Here is an 11,900-nt window from a genome sequence, read left to right as displayed (position 1 = left end):
CATTTTATCCCTCCTACTCTACTCTACCCCCCCTGCTGACGCTCACTCTCCCGCAAAGAAGTCAATAAATGGTTGCCATTTATTGGGTGAACCCCTGTGCAGATCCCCTCAAGGCGAACTTAATTTTTTCCATACCCAGGAAACTCTACATGTCCGCAAGCCACAACTCAGTCTTCGGGGGCTTTGAGTCCCTCCACGCCAATACTTTTCGTCGCCGGGCTATCGGGGAAGCAAAGGCCAAAATATCGGCCTCTTTCTCCCCCTGGACTCCCGGGTCTTCCGAAACCCCGAAAATTGCCACCCCTGGACCCATCGCCACCCTTGTTTTTAGCACCCGGGACATGACGCCCACAAATCCCTCCCAGTACCCCCTAAACTTAGGGCATACCCAAAACATGTGAACGTGGTTCGCTGGTCCTCCCGCGCACCTAGCGCATTTGTCCTCTATCCCAAAGAATTTGCTCATCCGAGCCACCGTCGTGTGGGCCCGGTGAACGACCTTAAATTGAATCAGCCCGAGCCTGGCACATGTCGCGGTCGAATTTACCTTACTCCGGGCCTCTGTCCATTTCCCCGCCTAGCTCCTCCACCCATTTAAGTTTCTATTCCTCCGCCTGGAACCCTTCCTCCCTCATGAGCACCGTATAAATATCAGAGACTCTACCCTCCCCTTCTTCCCCCCCTAGAGACTATTCTGTCTTGGATCCCCATTGGCGGGAGGCGTGGGAAAGACGGGACCTGTCTATGAACAAAGTCCTGCAACTGTAGGTACCTAAAATCATTTCCCCTTACAAGCCCAAATTTCTCCTCCAAGCTCCTCAAACTCGCAAAGCTCCCTTCCAGGAACATATCGCCCACCCCCGCCCGCCGCCATGCTCGAAACCCCCCATCCATACTCCCGGGGGCAAACCGATAGTTGTTGCAGATTGGCGCCCAAACCGACGCCCCCGTCTCCCCTACATGCCTCCCCCACAGGGTCGCCACCACTACCGGGCTGGTGGAGTACCTGGCCGGCGGCAGCGGTAGAGGAGCTGTGACCGGGGCTGCCAAGCTGGAGCCCCTGCACGAAGCCGCCTCCACCCACTCCTAGATACACCCCGTACCCACCATCCACTTCCTTATCATAGCGATGTTGGCCGCCCAGTAATAATTAATCAGACTCTGCAAAGCCAGCCCTCCCTCGCTGCGGTTCCTCTCCAGCATCGCCGCCTTCACCCGCGGGGATTTTCTCGCCCAGACAAAGCTCATGATCATCCTGTTAACTCTTTTGAAGGAGGGCTGTGGGGCAAAGATCGGGAGGCACTGAAAAACAAACAGAAATCTAGGGAGGATTGTCATCTTTACAGGCTGCACCTTCCCTGCCAGCGACAGCGGGAGTGCATCCCATCTCTGAAACTCTCCCTTCATTTGCTCCACCACCCTGGCCAAATTTAACTTGTGCAGCCTGCCCCAGTCTCGCGCCACCTGGATTCCCAAATACCGGATATTTTCCTCAACCAGCTTAAACGGTAGCCCCCTCAATCTGTTCTCCTGGCCCCTTGCCTGTACCACAAACATTTCACTCTTGGCCGTATTTAATTTGTATCCTGAAAACTGGCCGAACTACCTCAACATTCCCAGTATACTTCCCATCCCGGCCACTGGGTCCGACACGTACAGGAGCAGGTCGTCTGCGTAAAGAGAGACCCTATGTTCTACCCCGCCCCTCACCATCCCCTTCCATCCCTCTGCGGCTCTCAGCGCAATCGCCAGCGGCTCTATGGCCAGCGCAAACAGCAGCGAGGAGAACGGGCAGCCCTGTCTGGTCCCTCGGTACAGCCTAAAGTACTCCGACACTTCTCTGTTTTCGTCCTCATGCTGGCCTTCGGGGCCTGATGAATAAATTTTTTTTTAAAAAAATCATTAAGTTTTTTTAATAACAATAACAAATTTCCCCCCCCCCGCAATTTAAAACAAACAAGGCGTGTTTCCACACCAAAACAAAACAAGAAAAGAACTCTTTTCCCCCCCCCCCCAAAATAAATAATAACAAATCGCAATACAAGAAAGAAGAAAATAACATAACAAACCCATCGCTGCAAAAACACCCCCTTGCCCAATGCCCAAAACAAATGGGTGTGGTTTGCCAGGCCACCCGAACACCTCCCACACCTGTCTTCCCCTCCGAAAAACCGGCTCATCCTTGCTCCCATCATGTGCGCCCTGTGCAGCACCTTCAGCTGAATTAGGGTGAGCCGTGCGCAAGAAGAGGAAGAATTCACCCTCTCCAGGGCATCCGACCATGTCCCATCCTCAATCTCTTCCCCTAGCTCTTCCTCCCATTTCGCTTTGAGCTCATCTACTGAGGCCTCCTCCTCCTCCTGCATCAGTTGGTAGATAGCCAAGATCTTCCCTTCCCCGACCCACGTCCCCGAAAGCACCCTATCCTGCACCCCCCTTGGCGGCAGCCACGAAAACTCCTCCACCTGCCTCTTAACAAAGTCCCTGACCTGCATATACCTAAAAGCGTTCCCAGGGGGAGGTTCCACTTCCCCACCAGCTCCTCCAGAGTCGCAAACTTCCCACCCAAGAAGAGGTCCCCAAACTATCTGATACCTGCCCTGTGCCAACTCCCAAATCCCCCACCCGTTCTCCCTGGCGCAAAACAGTGATTGCCCCGTATCGGGGCCCAAACTGAGGCCTTCACTTCCCCCCCTATGCTGCCTCCACTGTCCCCAGATTTTGAGGGACGCAACCACCGACCTCGTGGAGTACTTTGCCGGGGGGAGTGGAAGTGGGGCCGTCACTAAGGCCTCCAGACTCGCACCCGCACAGGATGCCACCTCCAGTCTCTTCCATGCGTCACCCTCCCCTTCCGTCACCCACCTGAGAATCATCGCCACGTTCGCCGCCCAATAATATCCACACAGGTTGGGCAGCGCCAGGCCCCCTACCTCCCTTCTTCGCTCCAAAAATACCCTCCTTACTCTCGGGGCCTTCCGCGCCCACACAAACCCCAGAATCGACTTATTCACCCTTCTAAAAAAAGCCTTTGGGATCAACATGGGGAGGCACTGGAAAAGAAACAAAAACCTCGGGAGCACCGTCATTTTAACCGACTGGACCCTGCCCACCAACGAGAGCGGAAGCGCATCCCACCTCCTGAACTACTCCTCCATCTGCCCCACCAGCCTCGAAAAGTTAAGCCTATGCAAAGCCCCCCAGGTCCTAGCCACGTGGACCCCAAGATACCTAAAGCTCCCCTCAGCCCTCCTATACGGGAGTTCCCCAATCTCCCTCTCCTGACTCCCCGCGTGCAGGACAAACAGCTCACTTTTCCCCACATTTAGCTTATATCCTGAAAAGTCCCCAAACTCCTCAAGTATCCTCAGCACCTCTGGCACCCCCTCAGCCGGGTCCGCGACATACAGCAGCAGATCATCTGCATACAGTGACAACTGGTGTTCCTCCCCCCCCCCCCCCCCCCCCGCACAATCCCCCTCCAACCGTTCGAGTCCCTCAGCGCCATGGCCAGGGGCTCAATTGCTAACGCAAAGAGCAGGGGAGACAAGGGGCACCCCTGCCTCGTCCCTCTGGAAAGCCGAAAGCCCTCTGACCTCCTCCCATTCGTCACCACACTCGCCACCGGGGAGCTGTACAGCAACCTCACCCAGCTAATGAACCCCTCACCAAACCCAAACCTCCGCAACACTCTCACAGGTAACTCCACTCCACCCTATCAAAAGCTTTCTCCGCATCCACGGACGCCACTATTTCTGACTCCCCAACCACCGGCGCCATCATCATAACATTCAGGAGCCTCCGCACGTTGGCATTTAATTGTCTCCCCTTTACAAACCCTGTTTGGTCCTCGTGAATCACCGTGGGGACCACATCCTCCACCCTCCTGGACAGCACCTTTGCCAACAACTTGACATCTACGTTAAGGAGCGAGATCGGCCTATAAGACCCACACTGAAGGGGGTCCTTGTCCCGCTTCAGGACCAAAGAGATAATTGCCCTGGACATCGTCGGGGGCAATGCCCCCCCGCCCCCTGGCCTCATTCAGGGTCCTCACCAGCAGCGGGCCCAGCAAATCTGAAAATTTATTATAAAATTCCACCGGGAACCCGTCAGGCCTCGTGCGATTCCACTTTCACTGCCAGGCACAAAAGCTCATCCTTGTTCTCCGAGGCCTTGTGCCGCAGCTCCCGAATCTCCCCGACCTGAGCAGTCTGCGTCGCCACCAGTTTGTCCAGTGAGGCCCTAAACGGCTCCAGAATCTCGGCTTTGAGCTCCCTGAAGCAGCTACTGCTGCTCCCGCGCCCACGCTGCTTCCCCGCCCGCCGCCATCTTGCCTTTTCTGCCTCTCGCCGTTCTCTGAGGTAAAACCGATTTTTGGACCGCTCCACTGCGAGTCCAGTCCATCCACCGGCTGCTGGGCACACTGGCTGTGTTTCCCCCCCCCGGGGGAAAAGTCGAAACAGCGCCGTAGCGGGCTCTTAAGAGAGCCCGAAAATCCAAAAAAAGCAGGAGCTGCCGAACGTGAGGCTTAGCTCCGCATTGCCACCACCGGAAGTCCCCTGGTATAATAATTTGATCCAATTCACCAGTCCCTCCCCGAACCCAAACCGTCCGAGCACCTCCCATAGATAGTCCCACTCCACCCGGTCAAAGGCCGTCTCGGCGTCCATCGCCAACACTACCTCCTCCTCCCTGCCCGCCGGGGGCATCATTATCACATTAAGTAATCTTCTCAGGTTGGCCGCCAGCTGCCTACCTTTCACGAACCCAGTTTGGTCCTCCCCAATCACCTCCGGTACGCAGTCCTCCATTCTAACCGCCAGTACCTTTGCCAGGAGCTTGGCGTCAACATTAATCAGGGAGATTGGCCTGTGGGACCCGTACGCCTCCGGGTCTTTACCCCGCTTCAATATCAGTGATATAGTGGCTTGCGACATGGTCGGCGGCAGGGTCCCTCTGTCCCTTGCCTCATTGAAAACCCTCGCCAAGACCGGGCCCACCAGCTCAGAAAACTTCCTATAAAACTCTACTGGGTATCCATCCGGCCCCGGGGACTTCCCCGACTGCATGGCCTTTAGGCCCCCCAATACCTCCTCCACTCTAATTGGTGCCCCCAGCTCATCCACTCGCCCCCCACCTACTGTTGGGAATGTTAACCCGTCCAGAAACCTTTTCATCTCCTCCGGTTCTTCCAGCGGCTCCGAAGTATACAGCTTGCGATACAAGTCCCGGAATACCTTATTCAATCCTGCCAGGTCCTCCACTTTGCGCCCCTCCCCATCCATCACTCTACTTATTTCCCTGGCCGTCTCCCTCTGCTAGCCTTTTCCCCATGCTCGTACACCACTCCCCTCGCCTTCCTAAGCTGTTCCATGGCCCTACTCATGGATAGTGCCCCCAGTTCCGCCTGTAGTCTCTGCCTCTCCCTGAGTAAAACCTCCCCCAGGGACTCCGCGTGCTCTTCATCTATTCGACCCATTTCCCTGACCAATCTATCCATCTCTGCCCGGTCTGCCTTGGCTCTGTGGGCCCCAATTGAAATCAGCTCCCCCCGCACTACTGCCTTTAGCGCCTCCCACACGGTCGCCGCTGAGACCTCCCCCGTGTCATTCACCTGCAGGTAATTTGCATACACCTCCGAAGCCTCTCACAGATCCCCTCCTCCGACAGCAGTCCCACGTCTAGCCTCCATTGTGGGCGTTGGTAGTTCGCCCCGCCGATCTGCAGGTCTACCCAGTGCGGGGCATGGTCTGAGATAGTAATTGCCGAATATTCCGTGTTCTTTACCTCCCCTATACAATCCCTGCTTAGTACGAAGAAATCTATCCTAGAATATACTTTATGGATGTGCGAGTAAAACGAGTAGCCCCTTCCTATCGGCTGTCTGGCTCTCCAGGGGTCCACTGCCCCCATTTGCTCCATAAACCCTTTCAGCTCCCGTGCCATTGCTAAGAGTCTACCCGTTCTGGGGCACGACCGATCCAAAGCCGGGTCAAGGACCATGTTAAAGTCCCCTCCCATTATTAGCCTGCGAGAGTCCAGGTTCGGGATCTTCCCCAGCACTCTTTTAATGAAGTCCACGTCATCCCAGTTCGGGGCAAATATATTCAGCAGCACCACTCTTCTCCCTCCCCTCCAGTCTGCCCCGTACCATCAGATATCTGCCCCCCCTGTCTGCAGCTATGCCCTCCGCCTCAAATTGCACCCACTTGTTGATCATGATTGCTACCCCCCTGGACTTCGAGTCCAAGTCTAAGTGGAAGACCTGGCTAATCCAGCCCTTCCTTAGCCTCTTAACCGGCCCATTCAGTCCCCTGGCGTTCCAGGTGATCAGCCTGGTCGGGGGGGCACAACCACCCACCCCCCCCCCCCCCCCCCCCCCCACTGGTCAGCCATAGTCTTTCTCGGGCCGGCCCCCGGCCTGTACGTTGCGCCATTCCTGGCCCGCCCGTTGGCTGCCTCCACCCTCTACCTCCTTTCCAGTGCCTATTTCAAGTCCCTCCCACATCAGCAGAACAACCCCTCCCCCCAACAACAACCCCCGATACCCCCACCCCTGCCATCCACTGGCTGTGATCTCCCTCCCCACCTGACTCCCTTGACTAGCCAATCTGCTAGCCCTGTGACTCAACACTCTGGCGCCCTCCTGTCTCATTCCCATTGTTTCCCCGTCCTCCTCCCCACTCCCCGGCGCCCCATCCCTCTCTCCAACCCACTGGAGCAAACGCACTGGCACAGGAAGGCATGGACATCAACAAAACAAAAAACCCCCAACCCACGTCTTCTCTGACCATGACCCCACCCACCTCACCCTCGTTCACCAGCCAACAATACTTGCACTAGTGTATGGCGGCCCCTGCTAGAGCACCCTCCCCCACATTGAAAAAGAAAACACATCAACTCTAACACCTCCCACACCCATCCAAACTCCCCAAAAACCATAAATCCCAAATCAACCCAACCCAAACCTCTATTCCACCAAAACGTTAACCATAACACCCATACAAGGAAAAAACAACTGTCAAAAACAGAGTCCAAATTCAGGCCAATCCCAGGCATTCTGCCTTCACAAACGCCTCAAAATAATAGTCCCCGCCGTGCGTGACCTGTAGCTTTGTCTGGTAGATCACACCAAATCGCACATTGCGCTAGTACAACACCACCTTGGCTTGAATGAAAACCGCCTGCTTCCTTGCCGGCTCAGTCATCAAGTCCTGTTTTATGCATATACCATTTCAACTCTGCTTCGCCCATATCAGCACCTTCTTCGTCACCTGAAAATTGAAGAAACAGACAATCATAGCCCTCAATGATTCATTCATTCTCGGTTTTGGCCGGTGCGATAGGTGGGCCCGGTCCAATTCAGGCCGTACTGGGAGGGATCCTCCCCCTCTCCCATCAACTTCACTAGAATCTTAGCAAAGTACTCTGTAGGCCTCCCACCCTTCATTCCCCCTCAGGCACACCAACGAGCCTCAGATTATGTCTTCATGACCTGTTCTCCAGGTCTTCTACCTTGGCTCTCAGCCCTCTGTTGATCTCTGCCACCCTTTGCAGCTCCTCGCCCATTGAGGTGAACGGGTCGCTGTGCTGCAACAATGCCTCCTCCACCTCCTTCATTTTCTCCCCCTGCTCTTTCACCGCCAAAGTTCTCACCAACTCCACCCTCATTGGGGAAAGGATCTCCCTCACTCACAGCTTAAGCAAGGCCATCATCTTCGTCTGATGCCTTTCAAAATGCTTCGAAAACAACCGCTCAAACTCTCCAGCCATCACTTCAGCCACGTTCTCCACCGTGATGGGTGCAGCCCACACCCGACGGTCTCCCTCCCACCATCCTCCTACTGCACTGCTCGGCGGTGGACTTTCATTCGCTACCTTTTTCCCTGGATTCTTCTTTATGGTTGCTGACATTCTATAAATGCCCAAACCTCCCCACAGGTTCTCATGTATTTCCCCCAAACACTGGGCGTAAAGGACCTAAAAAAGACTAATCTGGCAGGAGCCACCAAGCATGCGACCTACATTTTACAACCAGAAGTCCAACTGATCCTGAGTTAAGCCAGAAAAAAAATTATTTAAAAAAAGTTTGCAAAGGTTTCTACACATGACTGCTATTCCAGTAGCCATCTTCGGTGTTTGGACGTCAGATGAAAGCTATTGGTTTTATCTGTGTGCTATTTGTGATAGTGTAAATATGATTAACTTCTCTCGTCTAAAAATGTTCTACGGGTCGATTTTGGGAAATAAGAAGAGAAGTCTCATTGTGCCGGCTAAGCAAGTTTAAGTGGGGAAGAGCAGAGAATATTTTGAGTGCTGTCTAGTCAGCTCCTTGACATGTTGCTGCCTCTTGTCTCGGTGGCGATTGCTTGAATGTGTGTATGGATGATTATGAATGTCTGTATGGATGATTACATCTGTTGTAAAACCTACTGTTTATTCTTGGGCAAGGCTGGCAATTGCCACAAATCCAAACCATCAGGAAGAGAAGAAGAAATAAGATGAGCAAAAAATACAAAGACCTGTTCATTCATGCCAAATATGATTTTTAAGGATTTTTATTCATTTATTATAGTTTACAATTAAAAGTATTGATAAATTTGTTACAAAAAATATTAAACAAATGTAGGTAGCATATAGGAGCGGGATAAAGCACTGCAGTTTAGTAATTGCTGGTTGCCTGAACTCAGAAAAAACACTTATTGGAGATGCACACGCTTATTCGGTTTTTAAATGTTTAGTGGGGATATCTATGCAGGGCTACATAAAATTATGGGTCATCAGCAAGCATTGTTTATTGAAGGAAAAATTTCCACTCAACAGGTTTTAAACTCAACTTGAAATTCCATATAGTATATCCCTGATGTAATACTGCATCACACAGCCAAGAAATTCTATGTCTGTGCTGAGCTGGCCTTTTGAGTGGTGTTTACTGCAACTGATCCTGAGTTACGAAGTCAAAGATTCTTATTTTCAAAAAACTTTGCTAGGGTTCTTGCGCATGACTACTATTCTATTAAACATCTTCAGTGTTTGGCCATCAGGTGAAGGCAGAATTGTATTACGTACTCTTGGTTATCAGTCGGATAACCAAATAGAAAATGACCACTTGCATTCTTGAGGCTGCTGACACTAATTCACCCTATTTTAAGTCGTGACACCAGAAGAAAATTAGTAAAAAAGAAAATCAAACCATTGCGTGACGTAACACAGCTTATTGCCACAAATACTCAGCCAGCTTAGAACCTGGAATGAAGAAAACTGCCAGAAGATGTGGACATCTCAACAGGTGCATTGGCTGAACGCTATTTATCATCCATTCCCAGAATAAATGCCTCCCTTATTATTTGCAGGAAATCCATACTCTTCGGTATGGACTTAATAAAGGTTAGTCTTGCATTTCTGAAGCCTATTCCGTCCCTCTTTATTTAAAAACACCATGTATATAATTCCATTTATTATCAGCAACCAACATTGCACCTTTTAAGAAAATTATTCCCACTCATTTCAGTTTATAAGAAAATAAAATCCGATAGCTATATACAAAATTAATGGTAACAATATCAATTAGATAAAATTATTTGCCGGACAAATTGAGAAGTTTGAACCGCAAGGTTAAAGAAGCAACTTTTGTATGCAGTTAAGTTTATATTCTTAGATGAAATGTTAATATGTTTTGCTGGATAAATTTGAATACAGGTATTGCTACATTTTGGAATGGTGCCTTCTATAAATTTCCATTTAAAAAATAGAACATATAATAACGTAAGTACATTGATAACTATAAATGAACATTTTTTAAAAAAGGCATTCAAGGGTTTGTCTTGCATTGGTCAAATTCAAAATTTCTTCGGCATCCCATTGCTTTTTAAATTCACAAGCTCTGTAGCAAAGACTCAAATACATGCACAAGGTTTTCAAAAGTGGTTCTGTTGCTCGGACTGTGTTCCCAGCATTTCTTCATGTGATAATAAATCTGAGAACAAGCAAAATAACAGTGGAAATTAAAAGTTGTTTGAGCGAGAGCTGACCGCCACCTTCTTCTTGGTTCACTGGTGGCACACATCCTGGTGAGGCAATTGAGAACTGGGGCACTATAATCTTGACTGAAACTGCACTTCAACGCAGTAGTGACTGAACATTTCACTGTCAGTTGAAGCATTAAATGGGCATAAAGATGCCGTGACACTATTTGCAGATCAAGGGAGTTCTCCTGTTGTTCAACAGTACTTATCTTTCTACCAACACTACCAGAAACAGATTAGTTGGCCATTTACAGCAATGTTAATTGGCTGTTGTTTGTCTACTTTACAACAGTTCTAGAATATTTCATTGGTTGTGAAGTACTATGTGCATGCTGAGGTTGCGAAGGATCCTGTGGAAATTAAATACCTTCTTTTTAAAATATACTCTGCTAGCACGTCGTACTTTTCACTGACATCTGGTTTCAGCCAGGCTATTCACATAAGGAAATGGCATAGAGGCCCACCAGGTAATTTGTTTTTAAAGATTAACTACGTCAGTTCACCATTTTGCCAATTTCCTTAATCCTTTCTCTTGCCAAGCGTATCTAGTTTTAAGTGGATTTATATCGTCCATTTCAACAGCCAGAATTGATCCTTATTCCAAATTGCTCCATTTCAATTTATAATCCTACTGTTCCAAATTTCCATTGGTGTCTTATGGGATATTAACTCTTCCTCACAGGAATGATTCTCCGCTCTTCCTTTTAATCTTACACAGGATCAAGGGCAGCACAATGGGGTAGAGGTTAGCGCTGCTGCCTGCAGCGCTGAGATACCGGGTTCAATCCCAGGTCACTGTCGCTGTGGAGTTTGTACATTCTCCCAGTGTCTGCATGGGTTTCACCCCCGCAAGCCAAAAATGTGCAGATTAGGTGGATAGGCCACGCTAAATTGCCCCTCAAGTGGGAAAAAAAATGATTGGGTACTCTAAATTTTTTTTCAATCTTACACAGGATCATGAATGTTCAAAATAATTATTTTTTCCTGAATACATTCTGCATTGAGTATATAATGATGACAATTCAGCAAGTCTGCCATTTAAACTACTAAGTATGTCACTCGCGTGAATCATACTTTTTTCTAATTTCGTTGACATAAAATGAGTTAATAGCTTCTCGGCCTTTTTTTTGGCTAAAATGAGCTTGAGGTCATGTGTAATGTCTGGATCTGGTACACCTCTCTCGTGGGGACCATGAATTGGATTCAATTTGAATTGGTTTTTGAAGCAGACAAGGAGCTGGATTAAGGGTTTGCCCCTGTCTACACACTGAGCTCTGGCTTTGTAACTCTGATAAAGTAATATTAAAAAATAAATAAATAACTGTTTGAGTTTGGGATAAGGCCAAATGACCAATTTGCTCAAATGATCATTAAGCAATTGTGCGGAAATTAATATTGGCCGGGCCGGGTGGGGGGGGGGGGGGGGGGGCACCTGAGCCTTGTCGTGGACACATACTGGGGTACAATTCCACGGGCACAGGTAACTAACCCAAGCCCCTTTGTCATGTGAGTTTCAACAGTGGATGGTAGTAACCCATATATGATGTGCCCTCGCTTGATATGCATGTATGTAAATACGGAGGACAGAGGTAAGGAGTAGCATTCTCTCTCTTTTCAACCCCACCAAAATTCAAGGCCAATGATAGTCACAAAGAAAGAAGTAGCATGGGCACTAACTCAGCAACAAAACTATGTCTGTTTGAGTGTATAGCTCCATTCCCTGTAAGTTACTGTAAGAGTCTCTTCTATAATGAACAGACATCAGTACATTCACTGTTGCTCAATTTTAAGTCCATGTTTTTGCTTTTCCATTGAAATGATACTTAAGCTAAAAGGTTTGTTAAATTCAGACTGCAGTATAATATGCCAGAA

General features: G+C 49.7%; 1 protein-coding gene across 2 annotated transcripts in view; it reads right to left on the bottom strand.

Moving 5' to 3' along the window:
• Positions 1-8,532: 8,532 nt before the first annotated feature.
• jak1 (Janus kinase 1) overlaps positions 8,533-11,900 on the bottom strand; it is a 195,960-nt gene continuing 192,592 nt past the window's right edge. For both annotated transcript variants that reach the window (XM_038794475.1, XM_038794474.1), the window contains exon 24: positions 8,533-9,979. In XM_038794475.1, coding sequence (XP_038650403.1) covers positions 9,878-9,979 — 102 coding nt within the window. In that variant the 3' untranslated portion in view covers positions 8,533-9,877. The remainder of the gene's footprint in view (positions 9,980-11,900) is intronic.

The sequence above is a fragment of the Scyliorhinus canicula genome, chromosome 4, assembly GCF_902713615.1.
Source record: "Scyliorhinus canicula chromosome 4, sScyCan1.1, whole genome shotgun sequence".
Classification (NCBI taxonomy): Eukaryota; Metazoa; Chordata; class Chondrichthyes; order Carcharhiniformes; family Scyliorhinidae; genus Scyliorhinus; species Scyliorhinus canicula.
This window is presented reverse-complemented; position numbering and strand designations above follow the sequence as displayed.